This window comes from Mandrillus leucophaeus, unplaced genomic scaffold (genome assembly GCF_000951045.1).
Source record: "Mandrillus leucophaeus isolate KB7577 unplaced genomic scaffold, Mleu.le_1.0 Scaffold26, whole genome shotgun sequence".
NCBI lineage: Eukaryota > Metazoa > Chordata > Mammalia > Primates > Cercopithecidae > Mandrillus > Mandrillus leucophaeus.
Window position 1 is genome coordinate 3929745 of NW_012102698.1, and position 14462 is coordinate 3944206.

Sequence of the window (14462 nt, forward strand, 5' to 3'; positions counted from 1 at the left end):
CGCACGGCTGAGCCCGCGGCCCGGCCGGGTGAAGTCAGCCCCCAGCCTTCCAAACAAAGACTCGGAAAGTTGGGAAGGGAATCGTTCCCGACATTTTCCCTCCCCTCGGGCTCTGGGTTGCGGCCATCAGGGCTCCTAAAAGGGAAAGGAGAGCTCTCTGGTTTTCTCCTGGTGTTTTCTTCCCTGCGCTTTGCCCCCCACCTTCGGCTGGAGGGAAGGAGGAGGGGGTATGGACGCCCCTCGGGTCCTCAGGTGTTGACCCTCCAAGGTCAGGCTGCCCAGGGACACCACAGGAGGTGAGGGCCTGTGGGATGAGGGACCCCCGACAGCACAAGGAGGCAAGCCCCTCACGGCTGCAATGCTTGGGTCCTGGGGCTCAGATGGAAGTTGCTCCTGATCCCCCCCACCCTCCGTACCATTCTGAGTGACTTCTCTTAGCCGTCCTGGGTGACCCTTCTGAGCAAGACACCCTGGTCACCAACTGTCCTGTTGGCTCTGCTTGGGGCAACCACAGTGCCAAGTGAGCCTGGCGGGTGCTGGGTCACAGGACAGCCATGGATAGGGCCTGGGGAGGAGGAGAAGCCGGGGCCCTGTAGGGCCTGTTCCTTGGGGAGCAGGTGGGGGACTCTGCTGCCGCCCCAATTCCTGCCTGCGACAGGCCCAGCCCATACCTCCAGCTAGCTTCTCTGCATGCCCCTCTGTCTGCCTGAGACAAGGCCTCTGTCCCCGTGAGGGTTCTGATCCCTGGGGGGCACTCCTGGGGTAGAAACCTACCCCACCAGTGGGCGGTGGCAAAGCCCTGGAAACTCACAGAGCTGTCCTGGGCCTGGGCCTCCACAAGCCTCCCAGTTTGATCAGGTGCCCCCAACCACAGCAGGGACCACCTATCAGGTCTTGCTACCCGCGGTGGCCAGGTCCTCAGCCTTCCAGAGACCATTGCTAACTTGCTTCCATCCCCGGGTGCCTACACTCCCAAAGTCCTCCTTAGGGGAGCACCCAAGCCAAGAGGGCTGGCCAACCAGAGCCTGAGCGGGTCACCCCACCGTGTCCCTGGACTCTCCGGCAGGGCTGTCACAGGGCAGCCTGCAGGCGTCAGCTGGGGCACAGAAGGGGTTTGCAGTGATGGCAGGGGACGGAGTGCTCAGTCAGCTCCAGCCTGTTGCTACCATGAGGATAAGGGCTGGGGCTGTCCGAGCTTCTGACTTCGGAAGAAATCCAGATTTGTACATGAAATGTCCAAAATTTGAGCACATTGCAGGACAGAGGAAACACTGTCGGATTGAACCCAACCCATGCCCCCACCCCAAGTTTGCAACTCCTGTGGACGCCTGAACTGGTTAGTGTTCAAAGAAAGGCAGATTTCTTAGTGACCCTGGCCCCAGCCTGAGATTTGAGCAGGAGGTCCCGTGGATCTGGGGAGCAGGGAGGCAGGAGAGTTTGTATCTTACAGATCCAGCACCATGGGGAGGGTCGGCCTCCACAGGCATGAGCTGTCCAGGTAACTAACCCTTGCTTGAGCCCATTTAAAGTTAAAATCTCCCTGAAATGAGGAACCTGACCTGCTCCATCCCCAAACCCTTTGGGGGAGCTTTTATGTCCATTCAATCAGGGTATAATGAAGGAAAGACAGGATGCAGAGAGTGAACCTGAACTTGGACTTTCTTCATGTCCCAGGCAGTGGAGCCGCAGCATGTCGAAAAGCCTGGGCTTATAGGGCAGTTCTGCACTGAGGCAGGCCTGCCTCCGCCTGCCAGCGCTACCTCATTCTAGCTGGGTAACCTCACCTCTCTAGGCCTCAGTTTCCTCATTCATAAAAGGAGCTTAATAAGAGCCGGCAGAACTCACACCTGTAACCCCAGCACTTTGGGAGGCCAAGGCAGACAGATCATGAGGTCAGGAGTTCGAGACCAGCCTGGCCAACATGGTGAAACCCCGTCTCTACTAAAACTACAACAATTAGCCAGGTGTGGTGGCAGGCACCTGTAGTCCCAGCTACTCAGAAGCCTGAGGCAAGAGAATCGCTTGAACCCGGGAGGCGGAGGTTGCAGTGAGCCGAGGTTGTGCCACTGCACTCCAGCCTGGGTGACAGAGCAAGACTCTGTCTAAAAAAAAAAAAAAGAGTAAAAAAAGAGTTCTATCTCAGTTGCATTGTTGGGAGAATGGTGACAATCCCTGTGAACGTGGAGCACTCCGCTAGCACACGGCAGGCACTCAGCATCAGTGGCTGCTGGCTTCTCTCACACATCACCTGCTTCTGGGCAGCTCAGGAATTTCTCTCCTGCATCTCATGTCAACTTTGCATTGCTTGCCTCACCACCTTCTGGTGCTTGTTTCCATACCCTAAAGGAAACAGTCACTGAACACCTCCCCCACACCTATACTCCTGTATGCAGTACTAGGCACAGAGAGGTAAGATGACAAGGTCCTGCCTTAGAAGATGCCAGATGCCCTGTGCAGTGACACCCTCAGGTGAGCTTCTCTAGGCTAATGCCAGAGAAGGTGTTTCCTGTGCAGCCTTTGTTGAATGCCTCCAGAGACAGGCAGCTCACCACCTATCTGGCAGTGTGGCTGTAGAAGCTGTAGGACAGGGTCACCCAGGCATCCTTGAGCCTTAACTGGTAGAAAGAGATGCAGGGCAGGTCTACAGACAGTGCCCCTGAGTCAGAGGCACCTGGTTTTACTGGAGAAAACACATACCTCATAAGAAATTTCTGAAAATTTGGTGAGGTGTACAGAAAGATTTCAGTCTCCAGAAAAAGCACTGCAAATGCTCATGCATGTTTTTACAGAACAGAGCCCTGTTTCCTCTTTTTGCCGACAGCCCATTTAGCAATGCCAGGGCTGTGCTGGTGACCACACCCACTTCCTAACAAGGCAGCCACTGTCCCAGGGGACAGCCAATATATGCTTTGATTTTCCGAGGTTAGTGTCCTTGGGCCCCTGATTTTGGAAAGCCTGGACAAAATATAAGGAGTCACTGCATGGAAAATAAACCTACTCCAGAGAGCTGGCTGCTGTATTCAGGAAACTGGAGAGAAAGGTCAAGGTGTTCTGAGGCCCCAGGGTTCCTCGCCAGGATCGGCTGTAGAGTTTGCAGGACCCGGGTAAGGTGAGAATGTGGCGCCCTGGTTTGAAAATGCCTGAGAGTTACAAGATGGTGACGATGGTGCGCGTTAAAATGAGCTTGGGGCCCTTCCGAGTGCAGGGCCTTCCTAAGCTCAGGGCCCCGTGCAGTGGTACGGGTCACAAACCCACAAAGCCAGCCCTGCCCCTCACACGTGTTCATGCCACATGCTGAGGCCCAGGGAGGGACCAAAGGCAGCTTCAGTGAAGGAGTACAACTCCTCGTCTTTGCCATTCTTTTTTTTTTTTTTTTTTTTGCCATCATTGATGTTCCACGCTAATTTTAGAACACTTTGAGTCCTCACAAAAGAAAAACATTTTTCAATCACCTATGAAACCACACTCATAGATAGCCACTGGAAAGGCCTCACCCAGGTTCTGCCAAAACTTTTTTTTTTTTTTTTTTTTTTGAGATGGAGTCTCGTTCTGTCGCCCAGACTGGAGTGCAGTGGTGCAATCTCGGCTCACTGCAGCCTCTCCTTCCTGGGTTCAAGCGATTCTCCTGACTCAGTCTCCCAGGTGGCTGGGACTACAGGCGCCCACCACCACGCCTGGCTAACTTTGGTATTTTTAGTAGAGATGGGGTTTCACTATGTTGGCCAGACTGGTCTCGAATTCCTGACCTCAGGTGATCCACCTGCCTCAGCTTTCCACAGTGCTGGGATTACAGATGTGAGCCACTGCACCTAGTCTGTCAAAACATATTTTAAGCAAAATTAGCATCTTATTAGGTGTATCATTTTATCTTCTGCTTGTTTCATTAATACTTTATCACAATATTTTCCTAAGTCAGAAGATACAGTCCTGCAAATGAATTTTGATGACTATTTAGCATTCCACTGGACAGAAGTCCTTAACTAACCCTTATTATCAGGCCGTTGGGTTCTTCCCAGTTATTTCCAGTTTTCCCCATTATAGGCAACACTTCCAGAACATTTGTCTGCACTTTTGTGATTACCTCCAGCTTTAGTGGTGGGACTCCCAGTTAAGTCATTAGGGGTGACATTTTGGCTCCAGAACCCTCTTGGGGTGGTCTCTGAAAACCAAGTACCTCAGCCCCCATGCCTCATGCAGTGATGATCCCACACCACAGCCCTGGCATCTTTCTTTTTCTTTTTTTCTTTTTTTTTTTTTGAGATAGAGTCTTACTGTCATCCAGGGCTGGAGTGCAGTGGCACTACCTCAGCTCACTGCAACCTCTGCCTCCCGGGTTCAAGTGATTCTCCTGCCTCAGCCTCCGAAGTAGCTGGGACTGCAGGCACGTGCCACCATGCCCGGCTAATTTTTTGTATTTTTAGTAGAGACACGTTTTACCATGTTAGCCAGGATAGTCTCGATCTCCTGACCTTGTGATCTACCCACCTCAGCCTCCCAAAGTGCTGGGATTACAGGCATGAGCCACCGCACCCGGCCCTGACTTTCAAGAGAAAAACCTGACTTTTCCCACAACTGACTTGACTGGCAGCATAGGCAAAGACTCGAAGTGAGTCTGGAGCGCTGACTGCCTGCCCTGCACTGGCTGTGTTGATCGCCATCTGTGAGGTGCTACCTTCATCCCCAGGTACAGACAAGGACCCCAGGCTCAATGGGCTGAGGCACTGGCCCAGGGAAACTCCCTGCCGCCCTTATTGTGAGGAGGACACATTTGTGACACTGAAGTAGAAAAGACCCTTTGTCCTGCCAAACCATGGGCAGGATTCGGGGGTCCACATGTGGCTGCTCGGGTGGCCTGACCACTGAGCCTGTCAGGCCGGGGTTGGGAGGAGGACGCTAGCCTGGTGCCTGCTCACAGGGAGCACTCAACAAACAGCAGCAGGAAGGAAGCGGAGAGGACGGGGCAGCAGCAGCAGGAGGGGAGGCTCTGCGGGCATCTCCCGGCTGGCGAAGGCTCCTGAGAGCAGGGATCAGGTCTGCGGCCCCAGGGCCAGCCCAGCAGGGGAGCAAGGTGTGTGAACACATCGACGAGAGCTGTGTCCTTCTTCCGCTTCACAGGCAGCTGGGCATGTCCGGGCCAGAGGGGAGGGCCTGTTAGTTTCCTGTGGCAGCCATGTAACAACTTCTGGCTGACTTAGTGGCTTAAGCAACACACATTTATTACCTTACAGTCAAGGGGCTCAGATGTCTGAGGTGGGGCTCCCAGGGCTAAAATCCAGGTGTTGGCAGGGCTAGTTCCTCCTGGAACTCCAGGGGAAAAATCCATACCTTGCCTTTTCTGGCCTCTGGCGGCACCTGCTCCTTGGCTCCTCCTCCCTTCTTCCATCTTTGAAGCCAGCAGCGTCCCCTCGTTCTGTCTCTGACCACAGCAGGGAAGGAGTCTCTGCTTTTAAGGTTTCGTGTGACTAGACTGGGTGCACGTGGCTAATCCAGGCTACCCTCCCACTGCAGATTTTCAACTCAATCACACACCTGCAAAGTCCCTTTGGTCTAGTGCGGTAACACTTTCCCAGGTTCCAGGGATTAGGGCTCGGACATCTTGGGGACATTATTCTGCCCAGCAAAGGTGGTATCAGGGAGTCTGAGCATCTGAACCTCCCCAGGGGACTGAAGGAATGCCTGCAGTGTCCTCTTCCTCGTCCTCAGCAGCTGTGAGTCCAGAACAGAGGCCGTCTACAAGGTCACACCTGGAGAGATCCAGGGAAACTGAGGTCACAGAGGTCTTGCCCAGGACCCCAGGCCAAGTCCTGTGTTGTCTTCCACAGATGCCCCCCTTCCCCACCACCCTGTAATGCACTGGCCAGGGGGTGGCAGCGTTTTGGCCTGGAGGGACACCAGCCTGAGGACTCTGCGGAGCTCTGGGCCTAGGGGGAAGGCGGGAGGGACTGTCATCTATTGGGTGACTTCCCCACACCAGGGGCCGCTTTACGGAGGTTACCTTTTCACCCCCCAAGTCCCATGGGAAGTGCAGATTTGTTTCCTCATCTCATAAGTAAGGAAGTTGAGGCCCTCAAAGGGGCAGTGGCTTGTCCGTGGAGAAGAGTCTGGTCCTCCCAAGAAGCCTGTGGCTGGTGGAGAAGCGGGTGTGAATGGGCTGTCCTATGAGCAGGAGGGTGGGTGTGCGGTGATGTCGGCGTGGTCCCTGTGGAGCCCTGTGCACAGGCCTGTGCATCCGCTGACAGGCAGCCGAGAAGACCTGCAGTCACATCGCTGATGGTAAAGCTGTAGCAACAGGCTCAGAGAGGTGTGTTAGTTTTCCCAGAGACACACAGCTCTCTGGAGGAGTACCATCCTCTGAGCTCCTTTGCCTGGTGTTTTGCATCCCTTGCCCCATGGGCACATGTAGGAGCAGAGTTCCTTGGGGTTCGATCTGTGGGGTGGTTTGTGAGGGGGACTGTGTCATCCATTGTGGAACAGACTTAGCTGCCTCTCTGTAAAACATTTTTGCCTGACGTGAATTCTCTCCCTTGACTGGGGGCCAGCACAGTGCATAGTAGGGTGGTTAAGAGCCCTGGGTTTGGGCTGAGTACAGTAGCTCATACCTGTAATTTCAGCACACTGGGAGGCCGAGGCAGAAAGACATAAGCCCAGGAGTTTGAGACCAACCTGAGCAACAAAGGTTAAACAAAAAAGAAATTAGCTGGGCGTGGTGGCACATGCCTGTAGTCCCAGCTACTTGGGTGGCTGAGGCAGAAGGATAACTTGAGCCTGAGAGGTTGAGGCTGCAGTGAGCTATGATCATGCCACTGCACTCCAGCAGGGGCAACAGAGCAAGACCCCATCTCAAAAAAAAGAAAAGAAAAGCCTTGGGACGGGCGCTGGGTTGCTCTTAAATCCCAGGGCCCCCACTTTGGTGTGATCTCCGGTATGCTCCTGACCGCTCTGTGCCCGAGTTCCCCCAGCTGTAAAGGGGGGTGATCATAATGCTGCCCAGACCCCAGAGGACACCGAGGAGGCTCTTGCTGGGCAACTGGTCCTGCCCCAGAGCCCTTCCACTCCACGCACCCCTGCGTACTCTCAAGGGCAGATGGGCCCCCCACAACCAAGCCAGGCCTGGTGGCCCTAGGACACTCTTGGTCACAAGATTTCAGATTATTTTCTCAGCAAATTTCTGACCACTGTCCTGGGGCCTCAGCAGGGGCAGAGCTGCATGGTCCTGGGTCTATCTGGACTTGTTCTGGCTCCAACTTCAGCCCACCACAAGGACGAGGGTTCTGGGAACTCAGGCAGGCTCTCTGCCAACCAGGAGCCACTCTTGCTCGCCTGGACCCCACGGGGCAGGAATAGTGGGCATTCATATCATTCCCATTTTGCAGCCAGGCAGACCGAGACCCAGAGAGGCCAGATAACCTGCCTCAGGTCACACAGTTGGCAAAGGATAGGGCCAAACCTTGGTGATGGCCAGACTCTAAATCCAGGGCCACTTCTTGCCTTAGGAATATAGTCTTCCCTGGCACTCACTTAGCCAAGAATCTTTCTAGAAGGGGGGCAGGCCTTCCTGCCCCATTCCCGGAACAGGCCGGCTGCTTTCAGGGCCAGAAGAGCCATGGAACAGCCCTTTGGAGGAGGAGGCTTGTGAGAATGTGTAGGGGTCGCAGAGCCTCCCCAGGCAGGGCAGCACTGCAGCTTGCATGTGGCAGGGGTGTGGGGTGAAGCTGTGCAGGGCAAAGGACAAGTCAGTCGCCACTGGAAGTGCCCCACTCGGGGGCCTCGGTGTGTCTCTTTCTCCAGCACTGGCATGGCACATTTTGACCTGAGCAATGGTGAGCTGCCCGGAATATGAACAGGAGGAAGAGAACCTTCCCCGGGCAGCATGTGAGGCTGGGGTGGCACTCGACACAGGATGGCAGCAAAGGGCATGCCGCCCTCCAGGCCGAGGGTCTCGGGAGCCTCCCTTCCCAACCCCTGCTGTGGCCTCTCCCTCAGGCCTGGCATGGGAGGAGTTAAGCAGCCGCGGGCACCTTGGCACATTACGCTGCCCAGAGTGTCCGGCTCCCCACCCCCACTGCTTTTCTTCCTTTTTGCCTTTTTCCTTCTTAATTAATCATACGCTGCTGCCCAATTTAAATATGGAAATGCCCAGGCCGAGGCGATGCAATTATTCATGAGGGCCGGGCGGCTGTCCGGGGCTCTCGGGCTGTGGGGAGTACCGTGGCATCGCCTCGGTTCTGATGTGTGTGAAATTATGTGCACAAAAGGCGCCTCCTTATCTGGGTGTGTGAACTAAATAAATAAATAAGGGCTTTTGTTTGTTTGCCGGCTCCTGCACATGGCTGCTGGGACTCAAGCGCTCATGTTGTCTGCGCCTCTGTGGGACTCGGGAGACAGGAGGCAGGGGAGGCCCCCGCAGGCCGGCCTGGGGCTGGGGGCTGGGGGCCGGGGGCCGGCCACCAGGCACCTGGGGCCCTCTCCCTCCCCTGGCACCACCCTCACCCCGCAGCCACCCCCCCATACACACCCTCGCCGGAAAGTTCGCCCTGCCCGGGCTGGGCTCCCAGGCAGCCTGGCACGGTGCCAGGCTCGCCGCCGAGCTCGGGCAGCAGGGTGGGGCGAACGCAGAGCACGGAGGACGGGGCCGGGCGACCTGGGCACCAGCAGGACCTGAGGCCAGGAGCCGGGGGCCCAGAAGGTGAGGGCACCCCAAGTGGGCGCAGGGTGGGAGCTCTGCGGGCAGCAGGCCCTGCGGCCGGGCCCAGGAGCAGGCCTCGTGGGGGTGGGGGGTTGGAGCGGAGGCTGGCAGAGGAGGCAGGCACAAAGGAGGGCAGTGCCAGGCAGCTGCGGCCGACGCGGGCATCGCTGCCTGCCTGCCCCCAGCCGGCCTCCCTGCCGGCTGGGGCTGGCCTGAGCTCTGAGCGGAGGACGCGTGTGCAGGGGGCCAGGCAGGAGCGGCAGATACCGAGCCGAGCCGTGGCCACAGGGCCAGCCGCGCGCAGTCGGAGGAAGGGCCGGAGCGAGGCGGGGCCCGGGGCTGTCAAGGAGAAAAACATCCCAAGGCCTGCAAATTGCTGCTCTCAGCTTTTTTCCCCCCTCCTCCTGCTTCGGGGGTGGGGGGGGGGGCGAAAAAAAAGCAGCGCTTCCTCTGGAGGCGGATGCAAAAAGGATGCAGAATTTTAACCATCTCCTGCACCGGCCCTCCTTCCTGAGCAGGGTTTGGGCCCCGGCCTGGCGCCGAGGCACCCTGGGAAGGGAAAGGCCAGAGCAGCCGATACCGGTTCTGGGGGACGCCGGAAAGCCCAGCCTCCTCTGCACCTCCATCCAGAACGGGAGGCCCCACAGCACCTGCAGCAGGGGTGGAGGATGGGAGGCAGAAGGGGCCTGGTGCCTTCGGAGGCTGCACCTCACGGTACCAGTCACTACCCAGGGCAGCACGCCTGTTTGCTGGCCTCCTCTTGGTGTTAAACTTGGTGTCCAAGTCCCTGATTGGAGACCCCAGCGCTGGACTGGGTGGGGGTCTTGGGGCCCCCTGACTTGGGGCCCCCTGACTTGGGGCCCCCTGACTTGGGGCCTTCAACCACACTGGCATCCCAGGCCTTCCTCTTGACTAATTTCTGTTTTAAAAATAATGTGGAACGTTTTCTGGCATCTGGTGAGGACTTCACACACTGTACATTCAAGGCAGGACTTAAGGAATGAGTTCACAAGGTATCTGGTCACTGGACAAATGGCGGGCAAGCCCCGTGTGCTCCTCACTGGGTGAGACTCAGGGGCATGGGTTCAGGCAAGGGATCTCAGAGGGATGGTCTGGGCCCACATGCCCACAAGGCACAGAGCCTAGGGTCCATGAAATGTTTTCATTTTCATTTCTTTTAAAATCATAAGAAAAAAACGACTATAAAAATAATGAATATATGATAATGAATTCGATCTGGTTATATTAGTCTTTAATCTGATGCAGTCATAAAATAGAATTTTTAGTATTCCTGGAGGAAGGGAACCAGGAAGCCGAAAGTGCCCCGGCCCATGAAAGGCAGGTGTGGCCTGGGTTGGTCCTGTCTGTCCCAGGACAAAGGGTCGGATGTCTGGGTCCAGGGGTGGGGTTAGGAGCATCTGGGTGCCCTGTGAATCTGGCCTCCATGAAGGCTAGCCGGGACAGGTTGCTCCAGCCTGTGGCGGACAGGAACCAGGGCTGTGTGTGTCTGTACGTGTCCATGTATGTGCATGTGGGTGTGCAGGCATACTCGTGTGCATGCCAGTGTTTGACAAAGGATTCCCAGACACCTGCGTGTGTAAGTCCCAATTCTCAAAACAGGGGAATGCAAGGCCAGGGTCAGGAGACAGTGTGGCTGCGAGGGCCTTGTATTCCTGACAATGATGGGTGGGGAGTGCCATTGTCTCCCTAGGAGAAGGCAGCCTTCAAGATCCCAGTGCCCCCAAACCCATGAGCTCACACAAAACAACGTGAGCCACAAATGCGAGCCACATCTGTAATTTAACATCTTCTAATAGCCACATTTTTGGAAAGTGAAAATAAGCAGGTGAGATTCACTTTAGTACTAAAATTCATTTTAATCTAACATAAATTTCCAAAATCCTATTTCAATGTGTTGCTTGTATGAAACTGTGAATGGGATATTTTGCCATTTTTTCCATATTCGATTTGGCCTCTCCCCATTTCAATGGCTCAGTTGCTGCATGTGGAGAAGGGGCTGCCATGGCAGGCATGCAGGTTTAGTAGGTCCCTGTGCCCCCCACATCCCCACCCAGAGTAGGGGAGACTGGTTTTCTCCTTCTTTTTTTGCTGGTGGCCCTTCCTGGCCAGGGAAGGGGATGCTTCCACTGGTTCATCGGCCCCCAGCAACCCTGAGAGCTGAAAGAATGGATGTTGGGGCTGCAGGTTCCAGAATGAGGGGGGCTGCTGGAAAGGGTTCTTCGGCTGTGCTCCCAGACGCCAGGGGACAACACAAAGGGCTGACTTCAGACTCACAATAGTGGGGCGGTTAGTCACAGTGCCAGGGCAGCGGGCAGGCAGACAGAGCCCCCTGTGTCTGCGCCTGGTCGGGCTGGGCCCTGCAGCCCCCATTTCCTCAGCTGGCTTCCCACCCCACCCCTGCCTGCTCCCCACATTAACCCCCTGCCGCCTGCTGCCTACCTGGCAGCCTGGCCGGGGCTCCCTTGGCCAGGCTCTGGTTTCCACCAGCCACCCTGGCCAGAGGCGTGCTCCTTCTAGAAGCCGGGCTCAAGCCTGTATTATTTCACGGGCCTGTCTCAGGAAGCAGGCGTTGGAACAGCTCCGTCACCGTGGCTGGGCAGCGTCCATGCAGCCTGAGAAAGGAGGTTTTCATATTAGTTAGAGGCTCCCCACTTAAAGATTTCATCAGCATTTGCAAGTATTCGCCATTCAAGGACTGTGCATTTCTGGAAACAATGAAAAGCCAAAACTGTGAAAAATTAAGGAGTGGCCCTGAAGCTGGTGTCTGTAACTGCACATTTTAAAGTGAACAGACTGATATAAATATTTTAATCTTGTGCCTAGATAGATGGATAAGATAAAATAAATTAGTCATGTTCTGGCCCAGTCTGGAGACTATCTGAAAGCAAGACAAATGTCAGCATTTGCTGTTTAGGGTTACAATTAAAATCTCTCCTAGATTGAGCTTCTAGAGCCTCAGAGATGGAATTCGCTGTTTTGCCGCGATTTGACATTAAATTATTGACCGATGGGGAGGAGGGTAACTTCCCCTGAAAAGGTATAAAATGAAGTTGTCAGTCTCTCTTTTTAATTAAAAAAAAATCTCTGCAAAGATTCTGCATTCTGGCTTTTCTTTGCGAAATTAAAGTGGCATGTGTTTTTATTTTAGAAGGCAGAGATGTTTTGCTGTGCCCGGTGTGAGGAAGCGAAGGAAAAGAAAGATCTTTTGAAAATGTGTGCATCTACTTGCAGCTTAGAAATTCCAAGTGCCAGACATTTTTCTTGGAGGAAATAAACGTCTCAATTTATTAATCTTACCTGTTGATTATGTTCTGGAATGATTTATTTCATAATTTAATCCTTGTCTAGAACTGAGGCCATCTTTGGAAAGTAAAAGACCTAGGTCTCGTTGGTCCAGGAGACATTGTGGCCTTCTGTTAAAATCATTGACTGCCAGGATCAGGGCCCAGGCGGCTCTCGGACGGAACCGGTCTGTGCTAGGCAGCCCGGCCCACTCGGCCTTCAAAAAACAAGGGATGGGAGACATATGCTCTGCTCACATCATTTTGTTTTGATTTATTTTAAACTGCTTAAGATGATTTTAGCACAAAGAGTGGTGTATCTCACTTGCATTCTGAGAGCCACTGGATTTTCAAGCTAGAGTACAATTTTTTTTTTAATCCAAATTTAGAAATTGCCTTTTAGAGTAGACAACAGCATGCTAGTTTGCCTTTTAACTCACTTTTAAAGAAAGATACTTAAGATCAAGTACATTGAATTTGGAGATTGGTCCCCCTCCGTTATTAGGGGCTGGAAATGGCCCAGTTTTCAAAAATAAGGTCAGAAAAGGGGTGTTTCTGGCCTAAGAGTTCTTCCAGGCTGGGCTCGTACCACAGAGATTCTTCCACACACATGTCCTGAGTTCTTGCCCTATACATAATTTTTTCTTCCAAGGAGGAGTGTGACATTCAGTTCCAATGTCATCGTGTGGAAAAGAGTTCCTGCCTGGCTGAGAAACTGTCACAGGCAGCCGGGCCACCTCCCAGCATGACCCACAAGCCCGATGGTGCCCCTCGAGTGGTTTAGGGACCCGTACAAATACCATTCTTTTAAAGCAAGCCAACACATTCTTCATGAATTACAGTTCCACCCTGGCTGCTGGTATTACCTCTAATAGTGGAAAAAAATTTTAAAGATTGGGGACAACAGGAAACACATTGGATCCCCAAGGGAAACGGCCTGGAAGCTACAGTAGGGACATGGGTGACCCAAGGGCTCTGGTCAAGTCCTGGGGCTGTTCCCTTTATTCCTCCAAGCCTCAGCTCCCCGGATTTAAAGTGAGAACAGCACCCAGCCCAGCCCACTGTCAAGGGCTGTTGCAGGAATATGACAACAGCCACCAATATTTGCATAGCAGAGATGCCCAGTTTCATTTTCTATTTGAAAGTTTCTCTGAAGGGGGATGTGCCAGAGACACAAGAACAACTGCTACCATCTTAATAACTTTTCTGGCAATACACGACGATGGTTGTTTATATTAATCTCATAACTATTAACAATAATTCATTTCATTCTCATAATGAATTATATCTATTTGACTTATAACATATATAATCATATCAGTAATATAGTCCTTTTCTGATCATGAAAGCAACATATGCTCACTATAGAAAATTTGGAAAATACAGAAAAATGCACATAAGGGAAAAATTATTCATCCTTTCTCCCACGCAGAGACAAGCTCTGGTCACATTTTCCTGTGTTTCCTTCCAGGCTCTGCTCTCTGCCGAGCAGCTTTCATCAATTCTCCTAGCATCTATTTTCAGATAACTCCATGGGCTTTTGTGATTGGTCCCTCCTTGTCACCTTGGCCTTTCTGGTCCTCAGTGGCAGTTCTTTCTCTCTGGCTGCCTCCTTCAGGAGGGCCTGGCTCAGGGTCTGGGTGTTCAGGGAGAAGACCTCGGGCTCCACGGCACCCAGCCTCCTTGTCCTGCCGTGCTGGGAGCCCTGTTGGGGCAGTCCAGACACACGGCCAGCACAGCCCCACGGCAAAGCCAGGCCTGCAGGTGGGCTTAGGGCGTCAGGGAGCCGGAGCGAGTGGTATGAAACCCATTATCTCGCAGGGCCCGAGCTGTGGAGGTGAGCACGCTAGGTCTTCCCGTGCAGGAGAGGGCTGGGAGGTGGGAAGATGCAGGCAGGCCGTCCCCGACAGAAAACCCAGGAACACTGCAGCATGGATTGCGGGGAGCAGGGGAGAGCGTATAAAAAGCAGCTTCGATGCTTGAATTCTCAGCAAAGAAAGATGCTCGGGCCAAATCAAACAAACCACTTCTTAGACATGCAAAGTTTCATCGGAACTGTTAGGATAACGTTTCCAAGGTGTTCAGCTTTATGGCCCTGACTTACACCCGCTGCGTGGTTGGGGGTTAGTGCCAAGTGGTTTGGTAGGCAGAAATCCACCAGAACTTCAGTGCAAGGGCACAGTCCCCCAATACCATGTCACAGTCATGCACGTGCCTTGGCCGACCCCACAAGTCCATCAGGAAAAAGTTCCACAGAACCAGGCCTCTGGAGGGGGAACCACACAGACCTCCCTATTGCCTTCTGAGTAACTGATCCAAAGGCATTTCTAGAATAGCCGGGTACATTCGTGATAGGAGAAATGAAGTCTATGGGGTCTACCTTAACCCCCTTAGAATAATGCAGTGGCCTCAACGTCTTAACAATAGATCATTCGAGATTTATTAATAACCCAAGTTGCAGACAAACTTCACAG

General features: G+C 53.7%; 1 protein-coding gene and 1 long non-coding RNA gene across 2 annotated transcripts; one reads left to right on the top strand and one right to left on the bottom strand.

Annotated features, from left to right (window-relative positions):
• Nucleotides 1–5201: 5201 nt before the first annotated feature.
• On the bottom strand, nucleotides 5202–8976 carry PRR34 (proline rich 34). The gene is given in 3 exon segments (XM_011984039.1): nucleotides 5202–6663; nucleotides 8516–8779; nucleotides 8781–8976. Coding segments are annotated over 3 exon segments (405 nt in total). The 5' UTR covers nucleotides 8852–8976; the 3' UTR covers nucleotides 5202–6593.
• On the top strand, nucleotides 8528–13312 carry LOC105542470. The gene is made up of 3 exons (XR_001006476.1): nucleotides 8528–8686; nucleotides 11646–11744; nucleotides 11856–13312. It is a non-coding gene; the product is annotated as an uncharacterized LOC105542470 (long non-coding RNA).
• Nucleotides 13313–14462: the final 1150 nt, after the last annotated feature.